The sequence below is a fragment of the Rana temporaria genome, chromosome 5 (genome assembly GCF_905171775.1).
Source record: "Rana temporaria chromosome 5, aRanTem1.1, whole genome shotgun sequence".
Classification (NCBI taxonomy): Eukaryota; Metazoa; Chordata; class Amphibia; order Anura; family Ranidae; genus Rana; species Rana temporaria.
In genome coordinates, this window is record NC_053493.1 from 21,042,164 (window position 1) to 21,069,235 (window position 27,072).

The following is a 27,072-nucleotide window of genomic DNA, read 5'->3' on the forward strand; positions in this document are numbered from 1 at the left end:
GTGGGTAGGGGGTGAAACCAAGGAATGGTGCTCAGAGGTGGGTAGGGGGTGGAACCAAAGTACATTGCTCAGAGGTGGATAGAGGGTGGAAACAAGGAACGTTGCTCAGAGGTGGGTAGGGGGTAGAATCAAGGGATGGTGCTCAGAGGTGGGTAGGGGGTAGAATCAAGGGATGGTGCTCAGAGTTGGGTAGGTGGTGGAACCAAGGGATGGTGCTCAGAGGTGGGTAGGTGGTGGAACCAAGGGATGGTGCTCAGAGGTGGGTAGGTGGTGGAAACAAGGGATGGTGCTCAGAGGTGGGTAGGGTTGAAGCCAAGGGACAGTGCTCAGATGTGGATATGGGGTGGAGACAAGAGACGGTGCTCAGTGGTGGGTAGGGTGCAGCGACCAACTTTTTTCACCTACTTTCTGAAAAAAAAAAAAAACTGCCGCTACATACATATATATATATATATTATATGGGGGGCTTTGGGGAGGATTGGGGTCAGGAAGGAGAAAAGGTGCAGTCAGGCTTTTCATACCCTCAGTGGTTCCCATCTACACGCTGAACATGAACATGGTAAACGTTTTTTGCGGGGTTTTTTTTGCTCTGTATTAAACTTTGTTACGGTTAGGAATACAATATTGTCAGAGAACGCGGATTTACGGCATCGCTGCGAGTCAGAAAGATTAATTATCGGAAAAGTCAGGCTCGCAACTTGTGAGGTAAACAGGGAACGCGGAGTAATGATCACATTAATAATCCTGCCAATTACCCGACCACGACAAGGAGGCACAAGAGACGTGAAATTAGTATAATAGCGAATGAACAATAGAACAATGTGAGGGCGGCGAATATGACAAATGGCGGCCGGTCACATGGGAGTCTTATAAGTGTTCTTCTACAAGATATTTATGTAATCATTAGAATACAGAATAATACGTCTTATTATTTTGTATTCTAATGATTGCATAAATATATTGTAGAAGAACTCTTATAAGACTCCCGTGTGACCGGCCGCCATTTGTCATATAACCCCAAGAGATGTGTCGTCAATAATGTGGCCCTTTCAACAAGCTGCCATATGTGATCTTCGATGGTAAAAATGGCGTACTGAGCGATAGTGTGACACGGGACCACAATGGCGTTTATACCGTATATATGACATGCGGGAGGATTCATTTTTGAACGGCCCCGATACATCAAACTTAATTTTAGTAATGATCATCAAATGAAAGCTAAACTCCTGGCAGATGTAAAAGTCATATACATATATATATAATTATATATATATATATATATATATATATATATATATATATATATATATATATATATATATATATATATATGCACACACACACATATATATATACACACACATATATACTGTATATATATATATGATGTTGCTGTAATTCTTCTCTGTTCTGGACACTTCCTGGTTGTCTGTTTCCTTTGGACCACAGTACTGGGAGCTTCTAGTTCCGTTTTCCAAACCCTCACTTCTCTATAGCTCTATACAGCACAGAGGTAGCATAACATGCAAAAACGAAACTGAAACCTTCATTCCAGCACAATACAGTCACCTCCCCCCCCCTCCAGGCCAATCTGATGCCCCCAAAAAAGGCTGCCACATCACACACTTTTAGCAGTATGACACACTGCTGGGCTGTTTTGCACAACTCCTGGTTGCGCCACATTTCCTGGGGAGAACAAACCACCACACACTCACTTCTCCTCCGTATAGCTGGATCAATTACTCACCCAGTCCTAGAATGGTTGGGCTTCCTCCCAAGAAATTCCCTTCCGGCTCTGTTCAGGCTATGGCCAACCTCTCTTTGGTAGGCCCCCCAGCTAAGACCTCGATGTCTTCAAAAGCCTCCTCTAGTTTCCTCTCTGCCAGAGGAACTCTACACCCTGCCCCAGGAAGGCTCCTCTCTCTCTGGACCCAAGAGCTCTCCACCCTGCCCCAGGAAGGCTCCTCTCTCTGGACCCAGGAACTCTCCACCCTGCCCCAGGAAGGCTCTTCTCTCTGCACCCAGGAACTCTCCACCCTGCCCCAGGAAGGCTCCTCTCTCTGGACCCAGAAACTTTCCACCCTGCCCCAGGAAGGCTCTTCTCTCTGGACCCAGGAACTCTCCACCCTGCCCCAGGAAGGCTCCTCTCTCTGGACCCAGGAACTCTCCACCCTGCCCCAGGAAGACTCCTCTCTCTCTGGACCCAGGAACTCTCCACCATGCCCCAGGAAGGCTCCTTTCTCTGGACCCAGGAGCTCTCCACCCTGTCCCAGGAAGGCTCCTCTCTCTGGACCCAGGAACTCTCCACCCTGCCCCAGGAAGGCTTCTCTCTCTCTGGACCCAGGAGGAACTCTCCACCATGCCCCAGGAAGGATCCTCTCTCTGGACCCAGGAACTCTCCACCCTGGCTGCCAGGCAGGCCCGGACTGGCCATAGGGCATACCGGGCATATGCCCGGTGGGCCGCGACGGCCCGCGGGCCGGTAGTGGCCCGCGAATGGCCCTTGGCGGCCCGCGAATGGCCCTCGGCGGCCCGCATGTCACTTCTACCCAGAGGTGTACCAAGGCCCTTGGGGCGGACTGGGCTGGGTTGCAAGAATGCATTTGCCCCCTGGGCTGCTCTAATGTCCTGCAAAAAGGCCACTGAGCTGGCCGAGTGCGCCACCTGCCACAAGTTGTGGATTGTCCACTGGCCACGTCACCTGCCATGTCACCTGGCCACGTCACCTGCCACAAGTTGTGGATTGTCCACTTGCCATGTCACCTGGCCACGTCACCTGCCACGTCACCTGGCCACATCACCTGCCACGTCACCTGGCCACATCACCTGCCACAAGTTGTGGATTGTCCACTGGCCACGTCACCTGCCACGTCAACTGGCCACGTCACCTGCCACAAGTTGTGGATTGTCCACTTGCCACGTCACCTGACCACGACACCTGCCACAAGTTGTGGATTGTCCATTTGCCACGTCACCTGCCACAAGTGGATTATGCACTTGCCAAATCACCTGGCCACGTCACCTGCCACAAGTTGTGGATTGTCCACTGGCCACGTCACCTGCCATGTCACCTGGCCACGTTACCTGCCACAAGTTGTGGATTGTCCACTTGCCATGTCACCTGGCCACGTCACCTGCCACGTCACCTGGCCACATCACCTGCCACATCACCTGGCCACGTCACCTGCCACAAGTTGTGGATTATCCACTGGCCACATCACCTGCCACGTCAACTGGCCACATCAATTTTCCACAAGTTGTGGATTGTCCACTGGCCACGTGACCTGGCCACGTCACCTGCCACATCACCTGGCCACGTCACCTACCACAAGTTGTGGATTTTCCACTTGCCACGTCACCTGCTTCAAGTTGTGTATTGTCCACTTGCCATGTCATCTGCCATGTCACCTGGCCATGCCACCTGCCACAAGTTGTGGGTTGTCCACTGGCCACGTCACCTGCCACAAGTTGTGGATTGTCCACTTGCCATGTCACCTGCCACGTCACCTGGCCACGTCACCTGCCACATCACCTGGCCACGTCACCTGCCACAAGTTGTGGAATGTCCACTGGCCACGTCACCTGCCACGTCAACTGGCCACGTCACCTGCCACAAGTTGTGGATTGTCCACTTGAAACATCACCTGCCTCAAGTTGTGTATTGTCCACTTGCCACGTCATCTGCCATGTCACCTGGCCACGCCACCTGCCACAAGTTGTGGATTGTCCACTGGCCACGTCACCTGCCACAAGTTGTGGATTGTCCACTTGCCACATCACCTGCCACGTCAACTGGCCACGTCACCTGCCACAAGTTGTGGATTGTCCACTTGAAACGTCACCTGCCTCAAGTTGTGTATTGTCCACTTGCCACGTCATCTGCCATGTCACCTGGCCACGCCACCTGCCACAAGTTGTGGATTGTCCACTGGCCACGTCACCTGGCCACGTCACCTGCCACAAGTTGTGGATTGTCCACTTGCCACGTCACCTGGCCACGTCACCTGCCACAAGTTGTGGATTGTCCACTTGTCACGTCACCTGCCACAAGTGGATTATGCACTTGCCAAATCACCTGGCCACGTCACCTGCCACAAGTTGTGGATTGTCCACTGGCCACGTCACCTGGCCACGTCACCTGCCATGTCACCTGGCCACGTTACCTGCCACAAGTTGTGGATTGTCCACTTGCCATGTCACCTGGCCACGTCACCTGCCACGTCACCTGGCCACATCACCTGCCACGTCACCTGGCCACATCACCTGCCACAAGTTGTGGATTATCCACTGGCCACGTCACCTGCCACGTCAACTGGCCACGTCAATTGCCACAAGTTGTGGATTGTCCACTGGCCACGTGACCTGGCCACGTCACCTGCCACATCACCTGGCCACGTCACCTACCACAAGTTGTGGATTTTCCACTTGCCACGTCACCTGCTTCAAGTTGTGTATTGTCCACTTGCCATGTCATCTGCCATGTCACCTGGCCACGCCACCTGCCACAAGTTGTGGGTTGTCCACTGGCCACGTCACCTGGCCACGTCACCTGCCACAAGTTGTGGATTGTCCACTTGCCATGTCACCTGGCCACGTCACCTGCCACGTCACCTGGCCACATCACCTGCCACATCACCTGGCCACGTCACCTGCCACAAGTTGTGGATTGTCCACTTGCCACGTCACCTGCCTCAAGTTGTGTATTGTCCACTTGCCATGTCACCTGGCCACGTCACCTGGCCATGTCACCTGCCACATCACCTGGCCACGTCACCTGCCACAAGTTGTGGAATGTCCACTGGCCACGTCACCTGCCACGTCAACTGGCCACGTCACCTGCCACAAGTTGTGGATTGTCCACTTGCCACGTCACCTGCCTCAAGTTGTGTATTGTCCACTTGCCACGTCATCTGCCACATCAACTGGTCATGTCACCTGCCACAAGTTGTGGATTGTCCACTTGCCACGTCACCTGACCACGACACCTGCCACAAGTTGTGGATTGTCCACTTGTCACGTCACCTGCCACAAGTGGATTATCCACTTGCCAAATCACCTGGCCACGTCACCTGCCACAAGTTGTGGATTGTCCACTGGCCACGTCCCCCTCTCTGCATATTAAGTGTTATATTACAGCAGCCTGTGACAGTTTCTTGCCCTCCTAGATGTTATGATGTGGGTTCACACTGGCAAGCTGCAGTTTAGCTGCAGTTCTGGCATGTTACCCTCCAGTCCCATAGACTTCTATTAGGTTGTACATTTTTGCTGCATGTCCTGAAAGTGCACAAAAAGTCCTGCATCTGTGGTGCAATTCCAAAAAATGCAGCAAAAACGCACAATTTCTAATTAGAAGTCTGAGGGACTGGGGCTATGGAAAACCTCCACAGTGGCGGCCTGTCCATTAAGGGCACACAGGCACTGCCCCCTCCATTATGCCACCCCCATATGTAAAATGGATAGATTCATGCCTGACCGGCCACTAAGATGGGGTAAGTGTCGGTCAGACAGCGAGTGGGTGGAGGGTGTGTCACAGTGGCTGCATTTGATGGGACAAAGTGGCTGCATTTGATGGGACAAAGTGGCTGCATTTGATGGGGCACAGTGGCTGCATTTGATGGGGCACAGTGGCTGCATTTGATGGGACAAAGTGGCTGCATTTGATGGGACAAAGTGGCTGCATTTGATGGGGCACAGTGGCTGCATTTGATGGGGCACAGTGGCTGCATTTGATGGGACACAGTGGCTGCATTTGATGGGACACAGTGGCTGCATTTGATGGGGCACAGTGGCTGCATTTGATGGGGCACAGTGGCTGCATTTGATGGGGCACAGTGGCTGCATTTGATGGGACAAAGTGGCTGCATTTGATGGGGCACAGTGGCTGCATTTGATGGGACAAAGTGGCTGCATTTGATGGGACAAAGTGGCTGCATTTGATGGGGCACAGTGGCTGCATTTGATGGGGCACAGTGGCTGCATTTGATGGGGCACAGTGGCTGCATTTGATGGGGCACAGTGGCTGCATTTGATGGGGCACAGTGGCTGCATTTGATGGGACAAAGTGGCTGCATTTGATGGGGCACAGTGGCTGCATTTGATGGGACAAAGTGGCTGCATTTGATGGGACACAGTGACTGCATTTGATGGGGCACAGTGGCCGCATTTGATGGGACAAAGTGGCTGCATTTGATGGGGCACAGTGGCTGCATTTGATGGGACACAGTGGCTGCATTTGATGGGGCACAGTGGCTGCATTTGATGGGGCACAGTGGCTGCATTTGATGGGGCACAGTGGCTGCATTTGATGGGGCACAGTGGCTGCATTTGATGGGGCACAGTGGCTGCATTTGATGGGGCACAGTGGCTGCATTTGATGGGACAAAGTGGCTGCATTTGATGGGACAAAGTGACTGCATTTGATGGGGCACAGTGGCTGCATTTGATGGGACAAAGTGGCTACATTTGATGGGGCACAGTGGCTACATTTGATGGGGCACAGTGGCTGCATTTGATGGGGCACAGTGGCTGCATTTGATGGGACAAAGTGGCTGCATTTGATGGGGCACAGTGGCTGCATTTGATGGGGCACAGTGGCTGCATTTGATGGGGCACAGTGGCTGCATTTGATGTAGCACAGTGGCTGCATTTGATGGGGCACAGTGGCTGCATTTGATGGGGCACAACAGCTGCATTTGATGGGCACAGTGGCTGCATTTAATGGGGCACAGTGGCTGCATATAATGGGGCACAGTGGCTGCATTTGATGGGGCACAATGGCTGCATTTGATGGGGCACAGTGGCTGCATATAATGGGGCACAGTGGCTGCATTTGATGTTTTTGTTCAGTTTGATTGCTTCCCCCCAAAAAAATGTTGAGCACCAGTGTGAGCCAAAAGGCTTGCACTCACAGATACTCCACTGAAAAGTTATCAATTCTCATGTCACTTTTCAGAGGCATTTGACAGACAGTAAGGAGGTGATGCCTAATTTCCTCCCTGCCTGTTTTAACCTCAGCCAGTCCCTCCAGATATTTCACTTTGTACTCCACCTTATTTTCATTACTCTTTATAGGTATTAGATGTTCTCTCACCTTATTCTTTGCACATCTAATACATAATGAGAGTTCTGGAAATAAGGTGGAGTTCAAAGTGAATTTCTAAACCTAAGTTGAGAACCCCTTTCAGAAGATTTGAGGATATTATTAAACTCAGAGACTGGTGGACTTAGGCCATCATAGATTGAAAATCTGCCAGTTCAGCAGAAATTTCAACCTTTCAATGTGCAGACTGGTTATACAGACTCCGATCTATCAACTGACTTCAGTACAACAATGGGAAATGTCCAACGATTTCTCTCTATTCCAGCAATGTGGAGTGATTTCTCTCTCTGTGCCACAAATGTGGAGCAGTCTCTCTCTCTGTGCGGGCATCCCATCATTAACCCCCGCCGCGTATACCCCCCCCCCCCCCCCCCCGGGCTGCTCAGTCTAAAATGCCCGGGCCTATTTTTTGTCCCAGTCCGGGCCTGCTGCCAGGCCTCCGAATATGTATGGGCTCTCCCTCCACCTTCTGGACACACCTCCACAAAGATTGGCTGGAGTTCAATAAATAATCAGGCTGGCTCTCCCTCCCACTATCCTTCTAGAAGTCTCTAGAAGACAAGAGGAGTAGCAGAACTGCAGTCTGTGAGACACTGAACAACCCTAAGTAATCAACCCCTGCTACACTGATTGCAGAGGAGCTAACTATATTTAACTAGCAACCTACTCTGAACTAGGACTTGCAACAGTTTAAAAACTTACCATATATTTTAAATAATTATGTCAGGCCATTTCCGACAGAAAAAGTCAGATGGGAGCTTTTCGTCGGATATTCCGACCGTGTGTATGCCCCATCGGACTTTTTCTGTTCTGAATTTCCGATGGACTAAGATAGAGAGCAGGTTCTCTATTTTTCCATCTGAGATTCCGACGGAGGTTTGCCCGTTGAAAAGTCCGACCGTGTGTATGCTGCATTAGGGTCAGTCTACAAAAGTCTACTGTCTACATTTTCCATTTATTTTAGCCATAGGGTTGACTAATGTTTCTAAAGACTGATATCTTCGATCCATGACTAACCTTAGCCACCATACTGTATATTTCATGTCTCTTAATCTAAAAAACATGACCTAATGGGGTTATTTGAGGAAACATGTGAGACATTCTTCTCTAGATCAAGAATAGTGCATCTGTTGATCTTTCACCTTTACGTTTTATATATGTACATCATCTTTTATTAATAACGACTTTCCCAAAGTACTCAAAATCCCTTCTTTTCTCTTTGACCATCAAGGCCACTTTTTTTTTTTCTTCGGCACACCTGTTTGTCAGTGTACGTTTCCCATCTTTTCAACCTTGAAATAAATCATGTTTGTGCCGAATTCTCTTATTTGGAAGGATGTTGCAAATATAGTGTTACATTCCTCCCCCTTTTCGAAATGTTCAAGAGGAACTACAAAAAAGAAACAAAGAAAATGTCATCATGATGTCGGCTCTCTCTGACTTTGAAAAATCTGCTGAATCATTATATGAGACAGCAACAAGATTTAAACAAATGGTAAGGCCTGCACCGAGAGGTCCAGTGAGGGTTTTGTGGCCTATTTGATGATTAGAATCTCCTGTTCTGCCCTTGATTTATCATGTTCATATGAATATGAACGATGAGAAGAGGGATTGGAGTTGAATCTCTTCCATACTTTTATCACTCAGGGTCTGAAGAGGGCTAAATTATTACACGAAACTTGGAACACATAGACGTTACTTGTCAATGAGGTGGTTTTGATTCCTCTTGAATTTTTTTTTTTTTTTTGGGGGGGGGGGGGGGGGGGCAGAAAAAGAATAGACAAGGGTTGAAGTTGCGATTGATGGGTCTGTGGGACCAAGCTGGGTTTTGTCATTGACTGGCCATATACATGGATGCCCTGAGATAAGCACTGATAGGAGAAATGGATACTTGATCAATGTGATGGACCACCTGGCACTCCACCTGAGTGTAGGGTGACCATGTGTCCCGGATTGCCCGGGACAGTCCCGCATTTTGCAGGTCTGTCCCGGGCACCTTCATTCCAGGACAATACAGTGTCCCGGAATGAAAATGACACAGACACCCCCCCCCCCCCCCGGGCCAATCTCATGCCCCCAAAAAAGGCCACCAGATCACCGCTTTACTCACTTGCCCTGGCCGGGAATGCCTGGAGGAGCACAATCCCCGCCCCCTGCTTGTGAATGGAGAAATCATAAATCCCGCCTCTTGTGTCCAATCACTGTGCTGTCATTCCTTACAGCACAAGCTGATTTTTGGGAATGGGGGTGTCCCTGAATGGTAGTTTGGAAATGTGGTCACCCTACCTGGGTGCCTCCACCGAACGGTGCCTCCTGCCCTCCAAACCCTTACAGTAGACCGATGGCTAATACCAGCCCTTTACCCCATGTTGCACATATGCTGAAAGTATGGCCAATAATTCCAATGTGCGAAAGGAGCGGGCCGGTGAAACCAGAAGTGTTTTTATTAAAACGTTTCTGCAATGAAACAAGAACCTTCAGACTGATAGACTGGGTAGCAACAGCTATTGTGTTCATACCAAATAATACACATCTATATCTATAATAATAACATTCACATATACAGGAATAACGTCCTCATAGAAAATAATAAACAATTGCGCATGTGCTGATATGTTAATTAATCACACAGCAGCCTTTACTGATCACAGGGATGTAAATTAAATCACTTTCACCCTGTTTATAGCCTTAAATATATTCCCTCTTACCTGCAATGACACAAACATATGACCTTCAGACTAATAGACTGGGTAGCAACAGCTATTGTGTCCCAAACCAGAAACAAAGGCCAGTCTTTTGGTTCCCCTGCTATTAGCAATGGTTCCATTAGAATGTGCTTTCTGTCAAATAGGCTTTTTATGTTGAGATCTACTGGTGTTTTATTAGAAATGCCATGAGTTTTACTTTCTCCATTAGCAGAACTATAATCTTTTTTTTTTTAAGGGGTACCTGATTTTGACCTTACATACATATACAAGATGTAGAGGTAAAAACCAAAGGAATGACTTTATTGAACAGAAATACAGTTTTTTTTTACACTTCAAAACTAGGGGCAGCAACCACATGAACAATAAAAACAAATATTACGTAACCATTGTGGGGTGGTTACCCCAATGTGTAATTAGGTAAAGTTGACACAAAACGAATCACATCTCCAGGAGGATTAGCAAACAGACACAAAACAATAGGTTACTGAATTAATAAGGAGAATTCACACCTAAGAGGAACACAATGGAGAAATTACACAATGGGAGAAAGACACTTAACAGTAAACACATAACACCTTTATGAACAGATTACACAAAAAAAAAAAAAAGATTTGACTGTATACCACCAAATAATCCAGCATGAATTTATTGGTACATGAAAGTCATAATGACTGCCACCACGACAAGGATACGGAAGAGGTGACGCGTTTCACACTTGACTAGTGCTTCTTCAAAACCTTGAAGAAGCACTAGTCAAATGTGAAATGCGTCACCTCCTCTATTACTACCTCTACTGGGCTCTACTCCACTGTAAGGGGGCTCTTCAGTACTGACTACCAATGTTTAGAGGTTTATGTGTGTCTGTGAGACACTTATGGGACAAAGTTAAAGGTTGGTACAATGACTGTGGCATATGTGTGTAGTGCCCAAATGCACCCCTGGTGTGGACCCTGGAACTCTAGTGCATAGATCTCATAAACAGTTTGCCTAGGTCAGTGGTCTCCAAACTGTGGCCTGGGGGGGCAGGTGCTGCCCTTTGCCTCTATCCAGCCCTTGGGACACTATTCCTCCCACTGACACCAATAATGGGGCATAATTCCTGCAACTGACAACAACAACAACAACAACAACAGGGCACTATTCCTCCCACTGACACCAACGATGAGGTTACATAGTTACATAGTAGGCAAGGTTGAAAAAAGACACAAGTCCATCAAGTCCAACCTATGTGTGTGATTATATGTCAGTATTACATTGTATATCCCTGTATGTTGTGGTCATTCAGGTTCTTATCTAATAGTTTTTCAAAACTATCGATGCTCCCCACTGAGACCACCAGCCGTGGAAGGGAATTCCACATCCTTGCCGCTCTTACAATAAAGAACCCTCTACGTAGTTTAACCACTTCCCGACCGCCGCATGTAAATGTACGTCCACAGAATGGCACGTACAGGCAAATTGGCGTACATGTACATCCTTGCCTTCTAGCGGGTGGGGGCTCCGATCGGGGAGTCGGATACATGCGGCGGTCGGATTCCCGCGGGGAGCGATCCGGGACGACGGCGCGGCTATTCGTTTATAGCCGCTCCGTCGCGATCGCTCCCCGGAGCTGAAGAACGGGGAGAGCCGTATGTAAACACGGCTTCCCCGTGCTTCACTATGGCGCTGCATCGATCGAGTGATCCCTTATATAAGGGAGACTCGATCGATGACGTCAGTCCTACAGCCACACCCCCCCTACAGTTGTAAACACACACTAGGTGAACCCTAACTCCTACAGCGCCCCCTGTGGTTAACTCCCAAACTGCAACTGTCATTTTCACAATAAACAATGCAATTTAAATGCATTTTTTGCTGTGAAAATGACAGTGGTCCCAAAAATGTGTCAAAATTGTCCGAAGTGTCTGCCATAATGTCGCAGTCACGAAAAAAATCGCTGATCGCCGCCATTAGTAGTAAAAAAAAAAATTATTAATAAAAATGCAATAAAACGATCCCCTATTTTGTAAACGCTATAAATTTTGCGCAAACTAATCGATAAACGCCTATTGCGATTTTTTTTACCAAAAATAGGTAGAAGAATACGTATCGGCCTAAACTGAGGAAAAAAAAAACATTTTTATATATGTTTTTGGGGGATATTTATTATAGCAAAAAGTAAAAAATATTGAATTTTTTTCAAAATTGTCGCTCTATTTTTGTTTATAGCGCAAAAAATAAAAACCGCAGAGGTGATCAAATACCACCAAAAGAAAGCTCTATTTGTGGGGAAAAAAGGACGCCAATTTTGTTTGGGAGCCACGTCGCACGACCGCGCAATTGTCTGTTAAAGCGACACAGTGCCGAATCGCAAAACCTGGCCTGGGCATTTAGCTGCCTAAAGGTCCGGGGCTTAAGTGGTTAAGGTTAAACCTCTTTTCTTCTAATTTTAATGAGTGGCCACCTGTCTTGTTAAACTCCCTTCTGCAAAAAAAGTGTTATCCCTATTGTGGGGTCATCAGGATGGTATTTGTAAATTGAAATCATATCCCCTCTCAAGCATCTCTTCTCCAGAGAGAATAAATTCAGGGCTCGCAACCTTTCCTCATAACTAAGGTCTTCCAGACCCTTTACTAGATTTGTTGCCCTTCTTTGTTCTCGCTCCATTTTCAGTACATCCTTTCTGAGGACTGGTGCCCAGAACTGGACAGCATACTTCAGGTGTGACCGGACCAGAGTCTTATAGAGCGGGAGGATTATCATTTTATCTCTGAAGTTGATCCCCTTTTTAATGCATGCCAATACTCTGTTTGCTTTGTTAGCAGAATCTTGGCATTGCATGCCATTACTGAGCCTATCATCTACTAGGACCCCAAGGTCCTTTTCCATCCTAGATTTCCCCAGAGTTTCTCCCCCCAGTGTATAGATTGCATTCATATTTTTGCCACATGTACTAAGGGCAGGGGATGTTTGAATTGTTTAATCCCACTGATGCCAGGACAGTTTCTACTCCCGATGGCCACAGTCCAGCCCTCCCAAAAGTCTGAAGGACTGGCCCATTGTTTAGAACATTTGTAGACCCCCTGCCCTAGGTCATAATAAAAAACTGGCAGGTGGTTTTACTCCCGGCATCTACCAAAATCTAAAATATCACTTTTGAGTGGGCTGACCCTTGAAGGCCTATGTGCACAAGCCTACAGAGGTACTGGTAAATGTTTTCTGTCATCTAAGGCCTCGTACACACGACCGAACATGTCTGCTGAAACTGGTCCGCGGACCAGTTTCAGCAGACATGTTCGGTCGTGTGTACGGCCGAGCGGACAAATGTCCGGCGAATCGGACAGGTTTCCAGCGGACAAATGTTTCTTAGCATGCTAAGAAACATGTCCGCTGGAAGCCTGTCTGTCCGACATGTTTGGTCGTCTGTACGACTCACCGGACATGTCCGCTCGGCCGAAAGCCCTTGCATGCGTCGAAGTGATTCGACGCATGCGTGGAAGCATTGACCTTCCAGGGTCGTGCACGTCGCCGCTTCATCGTCGCGGCCACGTCGCGACACGTCACTGCGTTTGTTTTTCTCTGGGATTTTGGTCTGATGGTGTGTACAGCCATCAGACCAAAATCCGGCAGCGGACATGTCCGATGAAAACGGTCCGCGGACCGTTTTCATCGGACAGATCCGCAGGTGTGTACGGGGCCTAAGACATTGAAGTCACACTTCCCCTTTGTAGAACGATGCTTTATGTGCACAGTTGTTGATCACTGACCCAGAAATCGAGATAATAATACTTCAGAAATCCACCTTTTTCGAGTTTCCCCCTAAGAATACTGATCAGAAATAAATGCAGATATTAATGACTTTTTTTTTTTCCTGAAGTCCAAAAAAAAACCTTTTTTGCAGCTGTGCTACATATCACTTTTCTAAACTGTTTTCCACTTAAACAATTTTATTTCCATCCCGACTCCTGCTTTTCTGTAGCAGCACAATAGATGTGGTTATTTAGTCCGATACGCAGACTTCCTGGAGACCCTAAAAAAAAAAAAAGAAAAAAAAAAATCACTTTTAGAAGTATTTTCTTTCAACTTGGGCCGTATGAACGTGTAATTCCAACACTTATTTAAAACAGCTGGATATTAATGTCCGTTGTTAGGGCTTGCCTGTATTGTTGAGAGCCAGAACAGGTAGTCAAAAGTGGCAAGTGGGAAAATTATCAGCATCTGTGCTTCCTGTGTATTATCTCAAAAAAACAAGGCCCCCAGTGGGACGGACTAATACCGCTTGCATTAGCCAACTTTTGAAAACCTTTGGGGGATGGATCTGGAGCATAAACCCTGGTAGGATACGGTTTATGGCTCAGAGGTTTGGAAAGAATCAATTGGGGAGGTCCACTTCCTGGCAGAACACCGACAGAAATTCCCCAACCTTTAAGCAAACATGCGGAATTTTGACTTTTTTTTTTTTGCAATAGTGCTTGAGATAGAAGGTTACTTCTTGAATAAGGAGCCAAAACCCTGTTCTGTAGTGCATTAATGGCGGAAATATGGACTTTGGCAGGCTGATTTATTAAGGCTGGAGCGAAGAAAGCTGCGGTGAGAGCAGAGCTGGTTCTGCTTTCATTAGAAACAAGGGATTGGTTGCTTAAGGCAACAAATGCACTCTGGCTACAAATTTTTGGTACTTATTAGTCGGCTCCTTGGGGACTTGCTTGTTGCTGTCATTACCGGTAGTATTGTTATTTGAACACTAGGGATAAGCAAGGTGATTTCGGCAAAATTGCGCCAATGTGGAAACTGCATTTCAGTTCGCTTCTTAGACAAAGTTTACTTTTACAAATACAGTTGAACCTCGGATTACGCACAGAGGGCCAGATTCACGTAGATCAGCGGATCTTTAGATCCGCGTGATCTATCTGATTTAAGATACCCTGCCACAAGTTTGAGAGGCAAGTGGGTAATTCACAAACCACTTACCTCCAAACTTGCGGCGGCGTATCGCAAATCCCCCGGCGGAATTCAAATTCCGCGGCTAGGGGGAGTGTACTATTTAAATCAGGCACGTCCCCGTGCCGATTTAAATGAGCATGTGCAGGCCGTGAATTTACCCGGCGTGCATTGCTCCCACTGACGTCACTAGGACGTCAGTGGTTTTGACGCTTATTTAAACGACGTCCATCCGTATTACAGAACGATTTACGCAAACAACGTAAAAAAATTCAAAAGCGACGCAGGAACGACGGCTATACTTAACATTGGCTGCGCCTCATAGAAGCAGGGGTAAGTATACGCCGGGAAAGCCGCTACGGAAACGTCGTAACAACACTGCGTCGGGTCCGCGTACGTTCGTGAATTCGCGTATCTCGCTGATTTACATATTATTCAACGCAAATCAGCGGGGGAACGCCCCCCGCGCCATTTTTAAATTACAAATAAGATCCGATGGTGTAACACAGTTACACCTGTCGGATCTTAGCCATATCTATACGTAACTGATTCTATGAATCAGGCGCATAGATACGACCAGTTTAAGTCAGAGATACGACGGCGTATCAGGAGATACACCGTCGTATCTCTTTGTGAATCTGGCCCATAATCCGTTCCAGGAGTATGCTCATAATCCAAAGTACTCGCATATCAAAGTGAGTTTTCCCATTGAAGTCAATGGAAACGAAAATAATTTGTTCCGCATTGACTTCAATGGCATGCAATACCGAATGCGGCCAGAGGTGGGGGGCGCCAGAGAGCGCCGAAAACAGCCGATAAGGCACGAGGACACTTCAGCTCGTTTCCTGCACCCCCATACCTCAGGCTAAATGAGGTACTGCAGGCCAATATTCGGCTTTTCTCGCCTCCTGTACCCCCGTACCTCAGGCCAAATGAGGTACTGCAGGCCTATTTTCGGCTCTGCTTGGCTTCTGCGCCCCCGTACCTCAGGCTAAATGAGGTACTGCAGGTCTATTTAGCTTGAATTCTGCTCGCCTTGCGAGTCAACACTCGCAAACCGAGTCAGATTTTTTTTTTAAAAGTTGCTCGCAAATAAAAACGCTCTCAAACCAAGTTACTCTTAAATCGAGGTTCCACTGTAAAATAAAAAATAAAAAATTAATGCAGGAATGTGGTTAACAACAACCAGGGTGACTGTAACATTTGGCCAGTGGAACAAAAATTGTTCATTTTTTTAGTACTCCCAGACCAGCGACGTACCCGTACATCACTGGATTTTGGATGGTTATACCGGGATGATCACCCGAGAACCGTTTTTTAGAGCTGGCGATCAGCTCTCTTGTAAAAGCAATTCTAGCGGTTAACTATGATATGGAAATTTGGCTGTGCGCTGTGTGTAAACCATATATCCTGTGCTAATAAGCACACATTCTGTCTAATGATATAGTGCATCTTACCTATCACTCTATTTCCCGTAAATCCCCAAGTAAACAGACATCAGCACAGCTTTCATTCTCAGCATCATGCTCTTCTGGGCCCCTCCCCAGCACCGCACTTGGTTTCTATTCAAACACAACAAAAGCAATGACCAACAGGAAGTGATGGCTCCAACAGCCAATCGCTTCCTCCATGGAAAATGACATCACAGGAAATGACCTCCACACAGGAAATTACCTCACAGGAAATCCTTCCAAAAGGATGAGTTTATACAAACAACCAATGATTAGTGGCTAGGGGAGTCTTATGGGCGTGTCTGGGCAGGGACAGCATGTATGCTTTACCTGGAAGCCATGTTCTTCAACTAAGCAAAGGAAGCCGCATGGCTAACAAACATGAACTCTGTTCCTGACCATAACAACTCAAAGACTCCCGTATTACCGCTGGTATGAATCCTTATTGTGCGTTGTCTCTCTTTCTCACCTCCCCCCCCCCCCCTCTTGCATTGGCTGAAGATGTCTGATGGGTGAGGAGGGTGCCCTGGAAGTGGTGCTGATCACCTGTGTGCTAGATCCGTGCATTTTCTGCAGCCATTTTTCTTGCTTGAATGCTTGAATTATTTTTCCCATTATGGGGGTGAGTGGGGCCTCATGTCTAAGTTTTGCCTAAGGCTCCATTCACACCTAGGCAGACAAATTCGTAGCGTTTTGTCGCCGCAAATCGCGGTACAAATAGCAGCGTTTTGTACCGCGATTTGCGGCGACAAAACGCCGGTATTGTCCGCCTAGGTGTGCCCCAGATTGACCCCCTCTATGGAGATGGTTCCCATCTCCTAGCCGAACGCCGAAAGCCGCCTGAAAAAAAGGTCCGGGACCTTTTTTCAGGCGGCAGGCGTCCGGCGTTCAGCGTGGAGATGTGAACCATCTCCATAGAGGGACATGTGTTTTCATCCCTCTGGCGGCAGCGGCGTAGCACTACAGGCGTTAAAAACGCCTAGATGTGAATGGGGGCTAAGTCCTCACAAAGCCTAGAGCCGCCTCTAATGGAAGGTTATCTGCAGGTGTACGCTACACGTCCTGCCATGTGCTGATCAGACACACAGAAAGATCCCCCCCATAACCGATAATGTCCTTGCAGAGTGAACATATCCCCCCAGACGATCGTTCTGTGCATCGCACAGGGGCCCTTCGCTGGCGGACATATCCTCACTCTGCAAACACCTCTCTCCAACCTCAGTAAGTTTTCCACTACTAGGCAGGACTCAACCAGCGTAAGGCCTCGTATACACGATAGGATAGCCAGAGGACAACGGTCTGAAGGACCGTTTTCATCGGTCAACACCGATCGTTTGTGGGCCCCATAGGTTATTTAACCTTTGTTTAAAAAAATAGGAACTTGCTTTAAAATTTAACCGATGGACGCCTAACCGATAGGTCAAAACCGATCGTTAGTAGGCACGACCATCGGTTAAAAATCCACCCATGCTCAGAATCAAGTCAACGCATGCTTGGAAGCATTGAACTTAGTTTTTTTATGCACGTCGTTGTGTTTTACGTCACCGCGTTCTGACACAATCGTTTTTTTAACTGATGGTGTGTAGGCACGACGGACCATCAGTTAGCTTCATCGGTTAACTTATGACAACGGTCCTTCAGACCGTTGTCCTCTGGTTAACCTATTGTGTGTACGAGGCCTTAGTCTGCCCCAGTCAGCTCTTTAGAGCGGGCTGCGGGAGTACTAACACTGGGAGACACTCTGATAATACATATTAAATACATCTTCATAAAATTTCCACAACAACTAGTGGCTGGATTGTATAATGGAGATTTGTGAGATTTTTTGGGTGCATATTAAATCAGTAGAAAAAATGTATTAAAAAGTTTACATTTTATTAATACATAAAAACAGCACAGTTGCATTAGAAAAGACTCATACAGTACAGTCCTTAAAGGTACAGCACCAGGGTGGGTTTTCTGACATGTTTTGCCCTAAAATGGGGCTTCCTCAGGGGACAATGTCCAAATTAATATCAGCGCCTTCCCAAAATATATTGCAGTTGATGATGGTTCAGGGGGTCAAGCAGACACCATAAGACCAAAGATTGAACTGCAGACAATCACAGGAGGCAAGAATAGACCAGAGAGTCTAGTTTGCAAAAAAAACGTTTTCAGCTGGAAACCACGAGGAGAGACATACAGGACCTCCGATCATGTGCTGAGTGTCCCCAAATAGGAGTTTCTCATCCTCCATGTTTTTTTTCAAACTAGACTCTGGTACTTTCACTTCCTGATTCCCTTACTGAAGATGCCGGCGCCTCCACCCGGAGTCGAGGGACAGATTGGCTTCAGGAGAGGTCACCGTGAGCGCCCTGGACAGGTAAGTGTCCTAGTATTAAAAGTCAGCAGCTGCAGTATTTGTAGCTGCTGACTTTTAATTTAAATTTTTATTTTCGGCGGAACTCTTTAACCACTTAAGCCCCGGACCAATATGCTGCTAAATGCCCAAAGGCGTTTTTACAATTCGGCACTGCGTCGCTTTAACAGACAATTGCGCGGTCGTGCGACGTGGCTCCCAAACAAAATTGATGTCCTTTTTTCCCCACAAATAGAGCTTTCTTTTGGTGGTATTTGATCACCTCTGCGGTTTTTATTTATTGTGCTATAAACAAAAATAGAGCGACAATTTTGAAAAAAATTCAATATTTTTTACTTTTTGTTATAATAAATATCCCCCAAAAACATATATAAAAAATGTTTTTCCTCAGTTTAGGCCAATACGTATTCTTCTATCTATTTTTGGTAAAAAAAATCGCAATAAGCGTTTATCGATTGGTTTGCGCAAAATTTATAGCGTTTACAAAATAGGGGATAGTTTTTTTTTTTTTTTTTTTTACTACTAATGGCGGCGATCAGCGATTTTTTCGTGACTGCGGCATTATGGCGGACACTTCGGACAATTTTGACACATTTTTGGGACCATTGTAATTTTCACAGCAAAAAATGCATTTAAATTGCATTGTTTATTGTGAAAATGACAGTTGCAGTTTGGGAGTTAACCTCAGGGGGCGCTGTAGGAGTTATGTTTCACCTAGTGTGTGTTTACAACTGTAGGGGGGTGTGGCTGTAGGTGTGACGTCATAGATCGAGTCTCCCTATAAAAGGGATCACTCGATCGATACGCCGCCATAGTGAAGCATACGGCTCTCCCCGTTCTTCAGCTCCGGGGAGCGATCGCGACGGAGCGGCTATAAACGAATAGCCGCGCCGTCGTCCCGGATCGCTCCCCGAGGGAATCCGACCGCCGCATGTAGCGGAAGGGGTCCCGATCGGACCCCCGACCCGCGGAAAGGCGGGGACGTACCTGTACGCCCATTTGCCTGTACGTGCCATTCTGTGGACGTACATATACATGCGGCGGTCGGGAAGTGGTTAAAATGTGGGATTTTCTTTTACTTTCACTTTTGGTGATAATGGTAAACAGGATAAATAGAGAGGGTGAATCTCCCTAACAGGGGGCACAGACGCCAATAAAAACCTGACAGGTGTTCTAATCCCTCTCTACTCTATACAAAAATGTTTTTGCCTTTGGCTAGACCTTAAAATATATGTTTTTTTTAAATATAGTTATATTTTTTTTTATTTACTAAATTTCAGGTAATATTTTCCATCTCTGCGGCTTCATGGGGCCTGAAAGCTATCAGCCAGAGAATGTTCAAGATGAAGAAAGAGGACTGAGACTTCACAGAGTGTCAACACGACTAGAGACTGCTACTCCATGCTCTAAAAGAGCCATAGATGGTCTTGTGAAACAAATAATGATGGTACAGCATCAGCACTTCACCTCGCGACATCTCTGCACTGTCATCACAGGGTTATCCGGTGAAATTCCATGTTAATAATTGACAAATTGTGCCCAATGAGCATTTTAATTTTTGGTACCGAGAATTGCATTTAATATTTTTAACTGTATATAGAATTGATACTTCAATAAAAAAAAAAAAAAAAAAAAAATTCTTTTTTTCTATAACTCAAAAAAGTATTTTGCTACTGTACAGAGGTAAATTGAGAAGGCAAAGTAGAATATGAATAGATCTTTAATATATGAATTTCATTGGTAATGCAAGCTTCCCCTTTGGGGAGACGTCCAGGTGAGTGTGCAGGCTGTGTGTACCTAATAAAAGCACCCACCTCTGGGCCCAGGGGTCTCCAAACTGTGGCCCGAGGGCCAGATGTGGCCCTTTGCTAGTCTTTATGCGGCCCTTGGGGCACTATTCCTCCAACTGATATGAGGCACTATTCCTTCCGCTGACACCAACAAGGGGGCACTATTTCTTCTACTGATACCAATGATGGGATACTATTCATCCTACTCAGGGGCGGACTGACCATTCGGGCACTCAGGCCCGGATTTCCCACAAGGCCACTGAAGCCAGGCCTTGGGGCGGCAGGGCGCCAAGGGGCGGCAGTGGCATGGTGTCCCCCGACGTACAGTAACATACAGTTAAGGGCGGTAAGTTATGGGGGAATACGCTCGCTCGTTAACAAGTGATTGCGGCGATGTCGCCGAAATCACTTGTAAAATGTGTGCTCTCGTCCGTCCTCCCCTCTCCCCCACCCCACATATCTCTCTTTGCTGGCTCTGTCTTCGGGACTCCCCCCTCCCCCCGGCCATTGAGTCTGTCTCCTGTCCCTGCTGCCGATGTACACAGAGAGAGGGGAGAGCTGTGCTCTTCCCATCTCAGCTGTGACAGGAGTTCTAGCACAGTGCTAGGACTCCTGTTTTGGAGGTGACAGGGTCAATAAAGAGAACATGTCAAGTGAAAAAAATTGATAAAAAATAAATAAATAATAAGAAATAATAATTAAATTAATAAAATAAAAATGTAATGAATAAGGAAAATAATAAGAAAATTATACAAAAATTAATAGAAGTAACCGACAAGCTACAAAAAAAGTGGTAAAAAATAAATAAAAAATATTTGAACTAACCGTGCCGCCCATTCTCCGTTGATTTAGGGGAGGGGGTTCGGTTGGCAGAGAGGGGGTGCATTGCGGAACCTGGCCTTGGGGCAGCAGGGAGAGCAAATCCGGCCCTGCGGGCACTCGGGCACTGCCCGATGGCCCCATGCCACTAGGGGGCCCCATCAAGGTTGCCAGCCTCAGTAAAACCAGGGACAGTATGTAAAAATCTGTGTTTTTAAAAAAAATCCCAAGATTATAGCTGCCCCGCCTCTCCAGTACCTTTTCAGTGTGTGTCTGTGTATTCTGTGTGTATGTATACTGTGTATATTGTGTGTCAGTGTGTATACTGTGTATGTATACTGTATGTGTGAGTGTGTATACTGTGTGGCCCCATAATCTATTGCCTGGGGGCCCCATAATCTCCTATTGCCCGGGGGCCCCATAATCTCCTATTGCCCAGGGGCCCCATAGTCTCCTATTTCCTGAGGGCCCCATGAGTTGTCAGTCTGTCCCTGCTCCTACTGATAGGGTCCCTACTCCTCCTCCTACTGACCCCCAACCCTGAGGCTGCATTTATTCTCACTGGTGCTGGGCCCGGGACATTTTCTGCACCCACTAGCCACAATCTGGCCTTTCCTAAAGTCTGAAGGACAATAAAGTGGGTGGCCCTTTGTTTGAAAAGTTTGGAGACCCCTGGCCTAGAGGGTTTGACCTTCTTGCAAGCTATGGGCTAGATTCAGGTACAGTTACGCCGGCGTATCAGTAGATACGCCGTCGTAACTCTTAATCTACGCTGTCGTAAATTTAAGCGTATTCTGGAAACCAGATATGCTTAAATTAGGCTAAGATACGAGCGGCGTAAGTCTCCTACGTCGTCGTATCTTAGGATGCATATTTACGCTGGCCGCTAGGTGGCGCTTCCGTTGAGTTCGGCGTAGAATATGCAAATGAGCTAGATACGCCGATTTAGAAACGTACGTGCGCCCGGCGCATTTTTTTTACGTCGTTTACGTAAGGCTTTTTCCGGCGTAAAGTTAGTCGAACAAATAGCTGGCCTAGCCAATGTTAAGTATGGCCGTCGTTCTCGCGTCGAAATTTGAACATTTTACGTTGTTTGCGTAAGTCGTCCGTGAATGGGGCTGGACGTAACCAATACGTCCTTGCGATGTACTTTGGAGCAATGCACACTGGGATATGTCCATGCGCCGTTCGTGAAAAACGTCAATCACGTCGGGTCACGAGTCATTTACATAAAACACGCCCCCCTGTTCCACATTTGAATTAGGCGCGCTTAGGCCGGCCCATTTACGATACGCCGCCGTAATTTAGGAGGCAAGTGCTTTGTGAATACAGCACTTGCCTCTCTGACTTACGGCGGTGTAGCGTATATGCGACATACGCCGACATACCTGAATCTAGCCCTATGTGTTTGGAGGCCATGTGCCTGAAGTAGTCCTATTCCAGAGTCAGAGTTGGAATGGAGATACAGAAGAACCTCCTGTTTTGTGACTGCATTCCTCCAGTGGAAGCTGTAAGCTTCTGGATGCTGAGATCCACCCAGAAACCGCTAGCCAAAAATTCAGTAATAGCCTTGGATAAAGTTGGGTTTCCTGTTTTCTCCTGTCCTCTACTTTGACGTTCCAATTAAAAAGTTTGGATATAAAATCAAGGGTTGGGCATGCTTTTATTACATACTACAAGAGAACTGCTCGGGAACAAGGTATTGTTAGGATGGGGTCAAGACCAAGTCCTTTCAAAGTGACACGCTGTAGAAAAGAATCATTATTAGGTCCCGAATCTCCAGCTTAGGGGAGGCTTAGGAATCCTAGTCGCTGCAAGAGTTAGGCCTCGTACACACGACCGAGAAACTCGACGGGCGAAACACATCGAGTTCCTCGTCGAGTTCCTTGTTGGACTTGTTCCGAGGCTCGACGGGCTTGCTGTGCGTACACACGTAATAGACAACAATTTACTCGTTCTCCAGCGTGGTGACGCTCACCACGTACGACGGCACTATAAATGGGAGGTTTGAATTCTTTGGCGCCACCCTTGGGGCTGCTTTTGCTGATATCGTGTTTCCGCGTGTTAGTAAAAGTTTGGTGAGTGACGATTCGCGTTTTCATTCGTCGTGCTTTCATATCGTTTTCTGCCGTTCAGTTTGTGCTTGTGGGATCGTAGCTTGTTTATCGGGACGTGCGGTCAGGTCGTATTGTTTTACATTGCGGTTCTGTGCGCTCGTTTTAGATTTTCAGTGCGTTCTTCCTAGCACTTGCTGTTCTTCAGTGCGGTCTGATTGTGCGGTCTGATTACACGGTCGTTTCTAGCCATGTTGCAGGCACCTGATCGTCGTAGGCGACTTCGTGCTATGCAAATGTATGGTTCAGGTCTTGTTGCTTTAGACCTAGACCCAGCCATGAACAGGGTGAGGAGGAGTTCATGGACCAAGAATTGGTTGCTCCGTAGGAACCAATTCTGTCATATGCCTCTGCTGCGGGAGATCCAGGAAAATAATCCTGTAGATTACAGGAATTTTCTGAGGATGTCTGATCCTGTCTTTCAGCAGCTGTTGGCTTTGGTGTCGCCTTATATTACCAGGCAGGACACTGTTATGCGGGAAGCCATCAGCGCTGAACAGAGGCTAGTTGCCACCTTACGGTATCTGGCAACTGGGAGAAGCTTGCAGGACTTAAAGTTCTCGACGGGCATCTCCCCCCAGGCTCTGGGCCTCATAATCCCAGATACCTGTTCTGCCATCATCCAGGTTCTGCAGGATGACTATATGAGGGTAAGTTTTCTCCTTTAAGATCACATGTAATGTTTTTAATGTATGCTAATGTATTGTAATTATTCCCTTCCTCCCTACTTACCATGCTTGTAATGTACTGTGAATGTCCCCTTTGCCCCCATGCATGCTCTAAGCTCTTATTGATGTCCCTTTTTAAGGCCCACCTGCCTATTTCCCTTCACTTACCTCCCCAGCATGCTATCCTGGGCCCTAACACACCTAGCCTAGTCACTTTACAATGTATTGTGTTATATCCATTGTAATGTTCCCCCCCCACCTCCAAAATGTGTATTAAAGTGTAGGTTCACCCAGAAAAAGTTGAACAAATATTGGTGAACCTAGACTTTAATAGTCATTTTGGAGAGGGCTAGATGAGTTTGGGAGTTTCATGGCTGAAAAAAAAAAAGGAACTCCCAAACTCATCTAGCCCTCTCCAAAATGTGTATTAAAGTGTAGGTTCACCCAGAAAAAGTTGAACAAATATTGGTGAACCTAGACTTTAATAGTCATTTTGGAGAGGGCTAGATGAGTTTGGGAGTTTCATGTGTAAAAAAAAAAAAGGAACTCCCAAACTCATCTAGCCCTCTCCAAAATGTGTATTAAAGTGTAGGTTCACCCAGAAAAAGTTGAACAAATATTGGTGAACCTAGACTTTAATAGTCATTTTGGAGAGGGCTAGATGAGTTTGGGAGTTTATGAATAATTTTTTTTTTTTTTTTTTTTATCTCCCAAATTTGATCATTGATCCATCAGAGGGGGTGATGTAAGTGCTAATTGTGCGTTATATTTTAGTTGTAAAAAGCTCATTTAATTTAAAAGTTAGAATAATTATGATGTCTTTGTCTAACGTGCTTGCAATGTTATGTTCCAAATATTTTAAAAATATTTTATTTTTCTATTACACAGCTTCCGTCCACGCCACAGGAATGGCAGACTGTGGCAGCGGAGTTTGAGACGCGTTGGAACTTCCCCAACTGCGGGGGAGCCATCGACGGAAAGCACGTCCGCATCGTGCCTCCACCCCGTTCTGGTTCTGAGTTCTACAATTATAAGGGGTTCAACAGTATTGTGCTGATGGCGGTGGTGTCAGCACAGTACGAATTTCTGTACGTTGATGTGGGCAAGAACGGCCGGATGTCGGATGGGGGAGCTTTCAGGCAGACTGAGTTCGGGGAACGACTCCAAGACGAAGATCTTGCATTGCCACCGGATGCGGACAACGTGGAAGGACTCCCCTTCGTCTTCTTGGCTGATGAAGCTTTTGGCCTGGGACCCCATCTAATGAGGCCATTCCCCCAGCGCACCCTCACCCCAGAGAGGAGTGTTTTTAATTACCGGCTGGCCAGAGCCCGGAGGGTGGTGGAGAATGCCTTCGGGATAATGGCCAGCCGGTTCCGCCTGTTCCTAACCTCGATCCATATGGCGGAGTACAAATGGAACTATATCGTATTTGCATGCTGCATTTTACATAATTTTTTGAGACGAAATTCCACAAACTATATGGCCATGGTTGGGCCTGAGGCTGGACTTAACAATCCCGAGCAAATGTTGCCGGGCCTGGAACCTGCCCGTACTGGCTTGCCCCCCCAAAGTGGCCGTGCAGTCCGTGACCAATATATGGAGTATTTTATGGGTAGGGGGGCCATTCCCTCACAAGCCAATTTGGCTTAGCTTTGTTTTATCACATTATAAATCAGTGTACCCAAAAATTTAAATTTGGTCGCTTGTGTTTTTTGAAGCTGCCTCATCATTTTACATAATGTACTACATGTAGTGTCAAGTGTATTTTCCTTGCCAACTCGCAACCATTTCCCAGGTAACACACAAAGTAAACACATGTAAAGTTACAGGTTCTTTAATCAAAACACCACACACTTTATTTTTTACGATTATTTTATTTATTTTAACAATCTTCTTACCAATTTGTGATTTGTACATTTTTTAAAACAATTTTTGAAGATATCAAAATCTCTTTATTTATTTTTTTTGGTTTTTTTTGATTCACAACAATCACTTTATATATATTTTTTTGTTTTTTTTTTTATTCATAACAAGCTAAAAATCTCTTTTATATATTTTTTTGGGTTTTTTTGATTCACAACAAGATAAAAATCACTTTTTTTTTTTTTTTGTTTTTTTTTGATTCATAACAAGATAAAAATCTCTTTATATATTTTTTTTGGTTTTTTTGATTCACAACAATCACTTTATATATATTTTTTTGTTTTTTTTTGATTCATAACAAGATAAAAATCTCTTTATATATTTTTTTGGTTTTTTTTGATTCACAACAAGATAAAAATCACTTTTTTTTTTTTGGGGTTTTTTTTTTGATTCATAACAAGATAAAAATCTCTTTATATATTTTTTTTTGTTTTTTTGATTCACAACAATCACTTTATATATTTTTTTTTGTTTTTTTTTGATTCATAACAAGATAAAAATCTCTTTATATATTTTTTTGTTTTTTTTTGATTCACAACAAGATAAAAATCTCTTTATATATTTTTTTGGTTTTTTTTTGATTCATAACAAGATAAAAATCTCTTTTATATATTTTTTTTGGTTTTTTTGATTCACAACAATCACTTTATATATATTTTTTTTTTCTTTTGGGATTATCAAAAATAACCAAATCACTTTGTACTTTTTTTTGACCATCCTAACTCCAAAAATCATTTACACTCTCCCCAAAATGTCCAACAAATTTTTAAGTTTATTTTCAACCCTCCTGGTCCGATTTTTTATTTCCCGGTTGGCAAGATGGATCTCCTCAACTTCCTCTCTGCATGCCCATATTTCACTGATAACCATCTGTGTCGTCTGCCTGTCCAAGCCACCACCTGCCCGTGAAATGGGGGACAAAACCATTTAGTACAATTACGCAGGCCTACATCTAGCTAAACAAATTTAGATGATACTTTACCAGATGTGGTTGCAGCCTCATCCTGATCCCGCGGGGGTTGTCCTTCATTTGCCTCCTGGCTTGCTGCTTCCTGTCGCCCTACAAGAATGAAGAAAAGGTGTTTCAAACATTATTGAAAAATATTGAAGTCCTGAAAGAGGAATATGAATAATTGTTACAATAAATTATGGGACTATTGTTGGTTTTTAACAACCCTCTAAGCAGGACACAGGATTGTAGGCATTGCCAAAGATTAG

General features: G+C 45.9%; 2 protein-coding genes across 2 annotated transcripts in view; both read left to right on the forward strand.

The window, feature by feature from the left end:
• The window catches only part of AGMO (alkylglycerol monooxygenase), a 291,800-nt gene extending 271,641 nt beyond the window's left edge, over positions 1 to 20,159 (forward strand). Inside the window, exon 13 of the mRNA XM_040352254.1 lies at positions 19,818 to 20,159. Coding sequence (XP_040208188.1) covers positions 19,818 to 19,898 — 81 coding nt within the window. The 3' untranslated portion in view covers positions 19,899 to 20,159. The remainder of the gene's footprint in view (positions 1 to 19,817) is intronic.
• A 2,443-nt stretch (positions 20,160 to 22,602) lies between these two features.
• LOC120941042 (putative nuclease HARBI1) lies at positions 22,603 to 25,625 on the forward strand. Its single transcript, XM_040354283.1, has 3 exons — positions 22,603 to 22,707; positions 23,686 to 23,910; positions 24,817 to 25,625. The coding sequence occupies exons 1-3, from the start codon at positions 22,603 to 22,605 to the stop codon at positions 25,579 to 25,581; spliced, it is 1,095 nt and encodes a 364-aa protein (XP_040210217.1). The 3' UTR covers positions 25,582 to 25,625.
• The last annotated feature ends 1,447 nt before the right edge of the window (positions 25,626 to 27,072 follow it).